At 45.1% G+C, this 13,250-nt stretch overlaps 1 protein-coding gene across 3 annotated transcripts in view; it reads right to left on the bottom strand.

Moving 5' to 3' along the window:
* The window catches only part of LOC310859002 (protein kinase C beta type-like), a 56,449-nt gene that overhangs the window by 29,011 nt on the left and 14,188 nt on the right, over positions 1–13,250 (bottom strand). For all 3 annotated transcript variants that reach the window (XM_083765352.1, XM_083765353.1, XM_083765354.1), the window contains exon 3: positions 4,978–5,060. In XM_083765352.1, the coding sequence (XP_083621478.1) occupies positions 4,978–5,060 (83 nt within the window). The remainder of the gene's footprint in view (positions 1–4,977; positions 5,061–13,250) is intronic.

Raw genomic sequence — 13,250 nt, forward strand, 5'->3', positions numbered from 1 at the left:
CAGTATAGTGCTGTCGCCTCACAGCTAGAAGGTCCTGGGTTTGATAGTGCCCATACCCGAGGCGGGGTTGGCGAAAGGGCCTTTCTGTGTGGAGTTTGCATGTTCTCCCCGTGTCCCCTAAGGTAGGTATCATCACAAAAAAATGCAGTAATCCTGGTCTCTAAACTACCTCCCCCTAGGGCTGGGCGATATGACAAAATCTCATATCACGATATAGAATTTATTTTATCACGATAACGATATACTCACGATATAGCATATTTTTTACGATACCTATTTTTTTATCTAAAAGAATTGATTTTTGTTCAGGTCGAGTACTTTACTGTACTTGGGCTGTACTGTACTGTACTGTACTGTACTGTACTGTACTGTACTGTACTGTACTGTACTGTACTGTACAAGCTCTCCTCCCTGGCCTCTGTCTGTGTTAGGCTGCACAACAGTGACACTTGGTGGTGACAATAGTTATGCTATTTCGTGCTCGGATACAGGGACAGGGACACACATAGCTGTCTATAATGGTTGCACCACTCAAAAAACAATTAAATTCACATTATCCAGTCTACTTATATGAATATAATACTGATGCCCTTCCCATGCACAGACAGGCCCAAAGCAAGTACAAAAATATTACAAAATAAAATGTATATAATAATAATTAGAGGCTGAACTCAATTGTTCAGCCTCTGTAGACATTTTTAAAGCACAGCTCAAGACCCACTTCTACAACATTGCTTTTAATTGATCTTTTATTTTTTGTTATTCATGTCCTCACTGTATTGCATCACTGCTTGTTTTTTAATGTCGTTGCCTTGCTTTTCTTTTTTTCTCCATTGCTCTGTAAAGCACTTTGAGAGCTGCATTTCATGTCATGAAAGGTGCTATTAACCAGCTAATTAATAATAATTATTATTATGACAATTAAAAAGAAAAAAGAAAGAAATAAGACGTTGCCATTCAGACACAGAAGTACAGGCCTGTGTCTGCATTAAATTGGCTTAAGGAAAAAATAAATATCTCATGTCACAGTTTGTCACTACAGTTGTTTCAGTTCATTTAAGCTCTGTATAGGGAATCAACATGTTCTGTTGTAGTTATAGTTTAGTTTGTTAAAGACGTTGGGCAGCTTAACGATGTTTAATTGACTACAGGCGATAGAGTGAGAGAGAGTGAGAGAGAACGCGATCTTGTCGTCAACTCTCCATGCCCACAGCTGTGCGTATATGGGAGTCTGGGACGAGTGGGGCTTTTTCTTTTCCTTTTTTTTTGATGATCACAACAAAGTCAGCGTCTTGTGTTGTTGTTGTAAGCTGTTGCTGAATTAAGGACTTTTCAAATGGAATAATTTATTTGGAACAATAAAACAAGACAGGGCCCAGGCCGTAGCGTAACGGTCTGGGCACCGGACTGGTGATCCAGTCGCGGTGTGCCGCGGGTTCGACTCCCGAACCCGACACGGCCTTTACCGCATGTCATCCCCCCATCTCTCTCCCGTTTCCTGTCAGCCTACTATCTGTCCCTTAAAAAATCAATAAAAGGCGTAAGCCGCAAAAAAATATCTTTAAAAAAAACAAAAAAAAAACAAGACAGACGCAGCAGGAGGACTGCACAGGTAAGAGGAACGTCTTCGTCTTGGAAGAAGTTTGCAGTGCACCCGACGACGGACAAGCTTATTGTTCAACTGTGTAAAACATGCGTGGCTCACGCAATTTATCAATTTGACCCAACATGAAACCTGCATTTATAACAGTGAATGACCGGTTACTTTAGGGCGCGTTCGGAAATAGCGCACTAGGCGCACTGTGCAATGCAAACTGATAGATGAGTTCGCTCCGGTGTGGTATTTCCGAACGTGCCCCTTACACCGCTCTGAATCTCGTCAGCCATCATCATCATCTCCCTCTTTTAGGTGCAAGCACCACCTCGGCTTGTGTTGTGGTCGTGTTGGCCTTAGAGTATATAATAGAGAAGACATCCGAAAGGTGTTGGCTCACTGTTTTCAGTGCGCGCGGTGGGCTGCTGGGCATGCCGTATATAAGCGCTGTGACGTAAAATACTGCCGTAAAGCGAAACGGCGATATAAGCGATATAGCTTTTTTTTCGTGATAGACATTTTCTATCGAAAATACGATATATATCGTCATATCGCCCAGCCCTACCTCCCCCTGGCCAGCCGGCGCGCCTGATGGAGCGGAAAGGAATTGGTCGGAATAACGTGTTCCTTCCATGCACACGTCCAACCAGGGAAACTCCCCCCTGTCAGGTGAAAAGAAGCAGCTTGGACTCCTCATGCATAGAAGGAAGCATGAGGTCAGTCCACTACCGCCCCAGGTTGGCAGAGGAAGTGTAGCAACCAGGATTACATTAGATAATTGACACTGGGTGAAAAACTGGGTTACAAAATCGTGGGATAAAAAAATATATATATTACAGCGACCGATATTGCAGCAAACCCACAATCAGACGTTGATTCATGTAAAATGGCCTTGTAAATACAAAAGGTACCAATGTTCCATTCTGCCATTTTGCAAGGATGACCAATCTTCTCATATAATCAGAAAGAATTGTGTGCGTGTGTGTGTGTGCATATGTTCATGCGTATGTGTGTGCACATGAGCATGCGTATGTACAGTATGTGTGTGCGAGTTTGAGATAAATCCTGTGACATTTTGAAGGAAGATGAGATTGCGTGTTGCAGAGAATCACCATAATCATCTACGGATAAAAATAAATGCTGCATGAACCTATTCTTCACTTGTTGCACACAGAGAAACTGCTTCTATTTATGTATAGTGGTTTTGTAAGACCCTCAGTATGATAACGCTCTAGTCTCTGTAGACAGCCCTGTATCCCCACGCCTCCGTGTTAATCATCATGATCCAACGTATCAAAGGCTGTGGATAAAAGTCCAAACGGTGCAGCCCGGGACTCTTTGGAGTGAAGAGCGTTAATCAGTATAATTTATACAGTAGTGCCTCCTCCTTTGTACCACATAGAGTACTGTGACAGTCTGCTGATTCATAGTCTGTGTGCACGGCCGTGTGAGTGTGTGTGTGTGTGTGTGTGTGTGTGTGTGTGTGTGTGTGGCATGCGTGCGTGTGCATAGGGAGAAGGCCTAATTACGGAGAAGCCCTATTTTGTGCAATGGTGTCGTACAAAAATAGCAAAACACAGCCCATCTACAAACTCACCACATGTCACGATGCAACAAATTGTGAGCTTGTAGATCTGCGAGATTAGTGGGGAATGTTGGGCAGGTGGAGTGGGTTCGGAGGGTCTACATCGTCCCGGTGGGGGCTCCTTACTGGCAGGTGAGTCAGTAGGATACAACTGTATACGTCCTCCCGGTGGAGGCTCCTCACTGGCAGGTGAGTCAGTAGGATACAACAGCAGTAGTCTCGCGTAGCCAGACAACTATTCCATAATCTCTGAATGCTATATAGTCTTGGAACTACACCTCCCCAAATCAGAGTAAGGAAGGTGCCATTTCCGGTTCACAAAAACATACTTTTTTCATTTCCATTTCTGCTAAGCAGCAAGCTATGCTTGGATGATTTTGATATATTAGGATAACATTGTGTGACTGTAAGTGGGGAGGAGGCTCCACTTCCGCTTAAAATTGTACTCATGATCAGAGCTTTCGTTGCTCCATGACAGAGTGAAATTGCTTCACACAGGCAACGCGAGTGACCATTGGCATAACGAAGGGGTACAAATAATTGGCTACAACAAATGCTGCACCCCTACAGCGAAATATGACGAGTGTGTGTGTGTGTGTGTGTGTGTGTGTGTGTGCGCGTGTGTGTGTGCGTGCGTGTTCATTAACGAAAGCGGCAGTGCATTCTCAGTGACTCACAACAGCATTTTTGGTGATCAGCAAAAAGCACAGATCGTGTGTGTGTGTGTATGTGTGTGTGTGTGTGTGTGTGTGTATGGGTAATTAATAACATGAGGAGAGAGGGCAAGAAGGATGACCAATCATTGACTGGAAAACAATAAAATACATGAGAGTGCACGCACGCACGCACACAGTGTAGCTGAATGCTGACTTCGTCATCTTTAATAACAGCTAAATCATCAGCACAACATTTAATCACTGACAGAGAAGTCAATATTTAACCTCCACTAACAACACACACACACACACACACACACACACACACACACACACACTCGTGATCTTAATGCTTGTGAAGGAAAAATCGAGATTCACATTAAGAGCAAGAATCGTGCAGCTCTACCTGGGGAGGCCTGTTTTTGCCCCATGCACGTTTGTCCGTCTGTTGTCTGCCTCCCCCCCCCCCTCCCGAAAGTTTGAATACCACTGGTCTAAACAATCCATAGCCAGATGCTCCAATAATCGGCCATCGGATTTAAGCTCATTAAAGCTGGGCTGTGGCCTGAGTCCAATGCATTCTGGACTTCGTCACTGTCCGATATGCTCTTTGCCAAAGTCTATGTAGAAGAGCCGCCATTGGACTGAAGCCCCATGAAGTGAACGGAGATGTCGTAACTCTGTCTTACTCTATGGCTCTGGTTACACCACTCTGTAGCGCCCTGCGTTGAAGCACAGTGTTGTCTTGTTACGCCACTCAAGACTGAGTGACAACTCAATCACTTTAAAACACAGACGCTGCTCATTCGGACCGACACACACTTCCTGGTCAGCAGTATAGTTACATAATGTACAACAACAATGTGTCCAAATGTAAAGCACTCACGTAGATCATGTTACACTGGTCGGTGAATGACTATGGTGTTTTGGTTACCTGTCTAAATCCCTAAAACACCACTGTTACAATAATAAAACCAATCACGAGTCCACGTGCCATTGCCTTTAAGAGATCCCTTATCCGTTTCCCGTTAGTGCTATATCGCTTCATAGCCTTACGGTCTATAGCCCATGGAAGAGTGTTGCGTTGCTGCACTCGTGCCGTGTGTGTGTGTGTGTGTGTGTCTGTGTGTGTGTACACTTACATCAGAGGCGGGTCCCTTGTCCGCTCCAGGACAGGAGAAGGTGACGAACTCATGACAGCGTTTGTGGACCACGAAACAGCACACTGTGGAGACAGAGGAGAGGATTTGTAGTTTTGTAGTTGTGTTTATATGACAAAACGTCACTTGGTCACGTGCTACAACAGAAGAGAAGATTTGTGTTAAAATTATTAAGTTTTCTTTAAAAAAATGTTCCAAAAAAATACAGAGACAGGTGCTGGTCCACCCTACATGTACATATATAAATATAAAGATCGGTATCGGCATGTCTCAAAATCAAATGATCGGAATCGGATCGGGAATCGGATCCTTTCGCCAACCCCGCCTCGGGTATGGGCACTGATGACGCGGAGGAAAGAACACGCCCCCAGCAGCGCCCACAGCGTCCCCAGCGGGAATCGAACCCATGAGGACCTTCCAGCTGTGAGGCACTACCGACTGTGCCTCCGTGACCCCCCAACCCTAGCCCTGTTAGACGCAACGAGCTTCTAGTTTTATAATCTGTGGTATCAGAGAAAGGTTGGGACACCCCCTGGTGTAGTACATTGTTACAGGAACAGACTCCCTCAATCTCAGCTGATACCGACATTAAGCCTTTCCGACCTACTTACTTACCTAACCTGAACCTTAACCCCCTGACTAGACACACACACGGAGTGGTAAAAGCCTGGTAATTGAGGATGTGCAAAAACTACACCAGCACATGGCCGCACACGCACACACGCACACGCACACACACGCGTTGAACTTGACAGTCATGATTCGTTAATTATTCACAGGCTCATTACGTATTCATGAAGCTGTGTGCAACTGGTGCCATTTCCCTCGAGTTCCACTGTCACAACACACTGTGTGTGCGTGTGTGTGTGTGTGTGTGTGTCCTTGATTCCTTATTGAACCACATTCAACTTGGCGCCATTATAGGCAGAAATATTACAATTACAACTAACCGAATTATTTTAAATAGACTGTATGCCTACGCTGAAATCGACACTGAAGGTGGTTGCACACGTCCTAGACTCTTCTCCCTTCCCTAAAACACCCTGGACAACGCTCCATACGTCCTACTCTTCTCCCTTCACTAAAACACCCTGGACAACGCTCCATACGTCCTACTCTTCTCCCTTCACTAAAACACCCTGGACAACGCTCCACAAGTCCTAGACTCTTCTCCCTTCCCTAAAACACCCTGGACAACGCTCCATACGTCCTACTCTTCTCCCTTCACTAAAACACCCTGGACAACGCTCCATACGTCCTACTCTTCTCCCTTCACTAAAACACCCTGGACAACGCTCCATACGTCCTACTCTTCTCCCTTCACTAAAACACCCTGGACAACGCTCCACAAGTCCTAGACTCTTCTCCCTTCCCTAAAACACCCTGGACAACGCTCCATACGTCCTAGACTTTTCTCCCTTCTCTAAAACACCCTGGACAATGCTCCATACGTCCTAGACTCTTCTTCCTTCTCTAAAACACCCTGGACAATGCTCCACAAGTCCTAGACTCTTCTCCCTTCCCTAAAACACCCTGGACAACACTCCACAAGTCCTAGACTCCTTCTACCTTCCCTAAAACACCCTGGACAATGCTCAACACATCCTAGACTCTTCTCCCTTCCCTAAAACACCCTGAACAATGCTCCTCACGTCCAAGACTCTTCTTCCTTCTCTAAAACACCCTGGACAATGCTCCACACGTCCCAGACTCTTCTCCCTTCTCTAAAACACCCTGGACAATGCTCCACACGTCCTAGACTCTTCTCCCTTCTCTAAAACACCCTGGACAATGCTCCACACGTCCCAGACACTTCTCACTTCTCTAAAACACCCTGGACAATGCTCCACACGTCCTAGACTCTTCTCCCTTCTCTAAACCACCCTGGACAACGCTCCATACGTCCTAGACTCTTCTCCCTTCTCTAAAACACCATGGACAACTCTCCATACGTCCTAGACTCTTCTCCCTTCTCTAAACCACCCTGGACAATGCTCCATACGTCCTAGACTCTTCTCCCTTCGCTAAAACACCCTGGACAATGCTCCATACGTACTAGACTCTTCCTCCCTTCCCTAAAACACCCTGGACAACGCTCCACACGTCCAAGACTCTTCTCCCTTCTGGTTCACAAACGTATGCAAAGGCTAAAACTTAATTTAGATATAGACATATCCTGTAGTTTGTATCCTTTCAATGTACCACATATTATCTATCTATGTATCTATCTATATCTATAGATTGCTATTTCTAGGAATGGTGGTTGTACACAAATAGATACATCTGTAAACGAATAAAAAACATTAACATCTAAATATAGCTGCAGAAAAAGACAGAACATAATGTAACATAATAATGGCTGAACATTCACTGAATGAATCTACATGGCATAAAAATACTCTTATGTAACATTAATATAACACATCACACACACCACGCACACACACACACACACACACACACACACACACACACACACACACACACACACACACACACACACACACACACACACACACACGCACGCATAAACAGACAGAGAAGCATACAGACTACAAACATACAGATAGACAATACAGAGAGAGAGAGAGAGAGAGAGAGAGAGAGATGTAGGGATGACACATAGGGAGGTGTGTGGGCGAGTGGGGGGAGGAGGGGGCTCGGGGGGGGGGGGGGGGGGGGGTTGGGGACACAGCTGGGTTTGAGGCTGTGTGTGTGGGAGGAGAACTGAATTTATTTACTGTCACTGAGGGACGAGAGAGAGAGAGAGAGAGAGGGGTACAGATCAGAGTGAGAACATTCAAATGTGAGAAGACATGTAAGAGCTACACTAAATGCTATGACACACACACACACACACACACACACACACACAGCAGTGACCTGTCATTGGTCTGTCGCCTAGCAACCGCGACCGGGCCCTAAAGATGCACCCACCCGCCCCTCCCCCCCACCTACGTTCTGTTGACAGTCCTATTGGCTGAGCTGCATGCAGTACAGGGGATGTGGCCGTTGTTTACGATATGGGACTGTGTGTGATTTCACATTCACCTTATTGTCACGAGATACTTTTATTTTTTTTATTTTCTCTTCTTCACTGTAATTGGAGGCTATCTGGTATTTTTGAGGGGCGCTAGCCCCTCCTATATAAAGGTTTAATGTTTGTTTTATAAATGCCATTAGCAATGAAGGGAACATTTACGTCATCTTGTCCCTAACATCAAACATTAAATCCCATTAACTGTTTCTGTACGTAAGATGTCCCTGGGCGTCTTAAGGATTAAAAACGAGCTGAGCCTTAAACGTCTAGGGACGTCCTAGCGCATCCTCAATGATACGGGGCGAGATAAGAATATTCAGAAAATTTCCTTTTATTTTTTGGCCCGTTCGCCTTTCGGCTGCTGTATGCTACGCTCTGGGGCTCATATTAGCTTACCGTTGATTTACATGTTAGCGCGGCGGAAAGAATGACTCGTATCTCCTAATCCAGGGCGCTCTCCGTGGTTATGAACAGATCGATAAGCTGGTGCTTCATTTCTGCTCCTCATCCGTCTCTCCCCCAAAATATGAACGCTTTTTGGATCATATATCGTATAAATTAAAATGATCGCAATGTAAGCTAGCAATGTAAAGTCAACTTTTTTTAGTAGATTGTTTCCGGGTCATGGCTTTCAGAGTAAAAGCGCTGAGACAACCCCGGCCACCCAGAGCTCCTATTTTGAAGCACTTCCGGCACTGATAGCAGTAAAGAGAACTTAATATTTGGTTTCTACACAGTTTGTTTTACATCAAAATTACATCACCTAATCATAGCATGATAAGAGCGCCACTCACTTCACACAGGTGTGATTTGAATTTATTTTATTTCCATTTATGCAATTAGGGCTGCACGATTATGAAATCATGACCGATATCCAGATCTCAGAATATTTGCAGGGTCACATCTGCTGATATTCTACGGATTATGCTGCCTTCAAACATTATAGTAATACACAAAACAAAAGCGACAGAGCCATATAATGACGGTCACATTATTATTGCGTAATCAATATCTGTGAAAATAATCTGGATTATTTTCAGACCGATCCTGTACCCATATGGCATCTTTATGGCCGATTTTGATATGCTGCCGATTATATTGTGCATCACTAATCCTAATGTCATTGTATAAAATGTGTTTCCTTTTCTTAATGTTCTGTGTAAAGGACGTTGAATTGAATTCCCTTGTTGTTGAAATGCACACATCACAGCTGTCACTCCATCCTGTAGTAGGTTTACACTCTATAACATTAGACTCCTCCTCACCCAGGAGTCAGCCAATCAAACCCTTCCTCACCCAGGAGTCAGCCAATCAGACCCTTCCTTGCCCAGGAGTCAGCCAATCAGACCCTTCCTCACCCAGGACCATGAGTCAGCCAATCAGACCCTTCCTCGCCCAGGAGTCAGCCAATCAGACCCTTCCTCGCCCAGGAGTCAGCCAATCAGACCCTTCCTCACCCAGGAGTCAGCCAATCAGACCCTTCCTCGCCCAAGAGTCAGCCAATCAGACCCTTCCTCACCCAGGAGTCAGCCAATCAGACCCTTCCTCACCCAGGAGTCAGCCAATCAGACCCTTCCTCGCCCAGGAGTCAGCCAATCAGACCCTTCCTCACCCAGGAGACAGCCAATCAGACCCTTCCTCGCCCAGGAGTCAGCCAATCAGACCCTTCCTCGCCCAGGAGTCAGCCAATCAGACCCTTCCTCGCCCAGGAGTCAGCCTATCAGACCCTTCCTCGCCCAGGAGTCAGCCAATCAGACCCTTCCTCACCCAGGAGTCAGCCAATCAGACCCTTCCTCACCCAGGAGTCAGCCCAGCTCCTTATCCAGTCATCAGTCATGTAAAAACATGACTATTGTAACTCTCCTTACTGGCCTATACCGGTATGTGTACAAATCTCTGCTGGCATTCAAAGCAACCAAAGGTATGGCTCCCCCATATCTTGCAAGTCTGATCGCACCCTACAAACCCTCCCGAGCGCTCAGATCAGCCGACACAGGGAAGCTGGAAGTACCTTCATTCACTAAAGACGCCGGGACAACGCTTCACACTTCTCCCTTCTGGCTCCAAAACTATGGAATGCACTTTGCGTCAGAAGTGCAGACTCTCTCCCAATCGTCCACTGTAGTCTGTATACTCGACGTCTGCACTTAGTGTGGATGGTATGGTGACATGCATATAACCCCCTATAAAACAAATTGCTCAATACTGACAGCCGGTCAGCAAGTGGATTCATGAATGTATATATTATAGACAATATTTTAGGCCAATAAAAAAAAACTATATTCCAAATGTCCCACTCCACAACCCCAAAATAAAAGGTAGTGGGTCTCACACACCACTCCACAACCCCCCCTCGTCTGTCATTACACAGCACTCGGGTGACTCTGTGGAATTGTGTCCTGGTTCCATTCCACTGCTGTCGGACAGAAACCTCTCATCTACAAAGGTTAACTTTAGTTTATTTTCAGTCAGTATTTAAGTACGTATTTAAGTAAACGAATGCCTCTATAGCTAGCCTGCTACTTGATCAAACACTACATTGTCACACTATAGCAGTGGTTTTCAACCAGTGGTCCTTGAGGGGGTTCCAGGTGGTCCCCAGCTAAATGATGAAGTTGGTAACCAAATGGACCCTTATAGGTTTTTAACTCTTGAGAGCGTAAAATGAAACCAAACGCTCTCAAGAGTTACATTACTGTTACACATCTGCATTACTTCTTTTACAAGAAGTCTACACAATTAGAGGATGTAGAAGAATTGTTATTTTGATAAACATGGAATTGTAGAAAAACGACAGTAACGTTAAATAATGGTGTACGTTTTGGACATATGAGGTTTCCATCTGACAGAGACGATATTTAGAACAATGTTCCTCGTAGCTGTATTTGGGCCAGTATACTCTGATCCAGTATCTAGTTATCTAGGTCCTTAAGCCATTTTTACCTGGGAACAATTTTACAAATGTCTGAAAAAACCTCTATGTCAGTGCTCTCAAACATTTTCATGTCAAGAACCCGCAAAAATATATGTAATTGGCCGCCGACCCCCATCTGAACGTATGTTGTTCCAGGGACCCCCCCAGAAGCAAAGATTTGAGTTAAAAATGCTCACACTGAAAGAATATATACAGTATTCAAAGATTTATGCCACATTTTCACGATTTCTTAAAAAAATAGCAGACCTATACAAGCTTGTAGCGCGGCACTCTGTGCCACGCTATGAGCTTGTAGATCTGCTATTTTTCAATAGCTAAAGCATAACATAATGCTTAAAACACCAAAAGGGGTTCCCGCCCAAAATGGGTTAAAGCCGGACTCACATGCACTGCAAGATAATCATGGTGGTTTTGGGGTCAGAAACAGGCCTCCAGTCCTGAGTGTCAAGAGAGAGGGGAGGTGTTCTCCACCACAGCCTAGATACAGAGTCTCAGGCATGACCATCCTCTAGTGCACGCATGGGGAGGTGTTCTCCACCACAGCCTAGATACAGAGTCTCAGGCATGACCATCCTCTAGTGCACGCATGGGCAACTGGCGGCGCGGGGGCCACATGCGGCCCCGCCACCATGTCTTAAATGTGGCCCCCAGGTTAATATGGTATTGATTTCAGCCGTTACAATTCCAAACATGCAAACATGACGCGCTTTAATAGTAGTATTCAAATGTTATTGTCTTTCATTTTATGTCCAATGTATTTGTATAAAAACAAAGGGTTATGTTTCAGGATTCCAATTCAAACATATAGCATTACATAATTCAGGATTTCAATTCAAATATAGCAAAATTAGTTGATCTACAAGCTACAAACGCGTCACACTGTGACGCGTTTTTGAGCTTGTAGATCAGCTATTTTTGCTACGACAGTAATATGCAACGTGGCCCTCTGGAGTGAGTGTGGAACTATAGTGGCCCTCTGGAGTGAGTGTGGAACTATAGTGGCCCTCTGGAGTGAGTGTGGAACTAGAGTGGCCCTCTGGAGTGAGTGTGGAACTATAGTGGGCCTCTGGAGTTAGTGTGGAACTATAGTGGGCCTCTGGAGTGAGTGTGGAACTATAGTGGGCCTCTGGAGTGAGTGTGGAACTAGAGGGGCCCTCTGGAGTGAGTGTGGAACTATAGTGGGCCTCTGGATTGAGTGTGGAACTATAGTAGCTCTCTAGAGTGAGTGTGGAACTATAGTGGCCCTGAAATGAATGTTTCAGAATCACTGCAAGAGCCGTCAAAAATCCGGAAGCAAAAAGGCCTAAAGCTGGTATAAAGCTTCTTCAGAAGCAATGTCATGGAAAAACGCCGTATTTCAGCATGTTTTGGCACTTTGCAAATCCCCCCCCCCCCCCCCCTGCTCCCTCCGCCCCCACCTCAGACCACAGAAAATCAACTTAATGTTCAAAGAAAACCAGAAAACCTTAAAAAAGGTAAAAATATGTCACCAGACCTTTAAGATTGCACTTGTAAGAAATTCCTAGTCAGTTGCATCGCTAATGGAAAGCTTTCATAATGTCATTTTAATGTGATCAATATGTTTCTCTCTCATAAAGCAGTCCACCAATCAGCAGCGCCGCCCGCAGCCTTTCAGAAACACTCCATGGGATCTGAAAGAAAAGGTCCTCTCTGATCAATAGAGCTCAAAGGATCAACTGTCAACTGTCCTCTCTGATCAACAAAGCTGCCTGTCTGTCAGCCAATCAATATCAAAGATATACCATTTCAGTTGTGGTCTATCTACCCAATCAATGATCAGGATAACATTACACACACACACACGCACACAGACACACACACACTCACATGCACACACACGCACAGATCGTATTACTGAATAGTTGTGAGGACTCAACATTTTAGGATAGTACTTTGTTGCGCAACAGTACGTCCTCCCGGTGGGGGCTCCTCACTGGCAGGTGATTGTGGTCATTGTTGGCTTATATGAGACGATTTAAAGATGACCCCATGTTATTCTCCATAGAGAAAAACGTCCATGAACCAGGGGATGAGCGAGTGACGTCAGGACTTAGGCGCTCTATTCTTTTGGTCATGACCCACATGTCATGACCATATAAGTGAGAGTAGGAACTCTGAGTGTACAAGTCAAACCTAATGGAGCCTTGGTTAGGCTCTCTCTCTCTCTCTCTCTCTCTCTCTCTCTCTACTTCCTCCTTTTCTCTCAATACACAGATGTGAACGTGCACACACACACATGCACACACGCACGCACACACA

Source organism: Protomyctophum parallelum (genome assembly GCF_964188405.1).
Source record: "Protomyctophum parallelum genome assembly, chromosome: 5".
Lineage (NCBI taxonomy): Eukaryota > Metazoa > Chordata > Actinopteri > Myctophiformes > Myctophidae > Protomyctophum > Protomyctophum parallelum.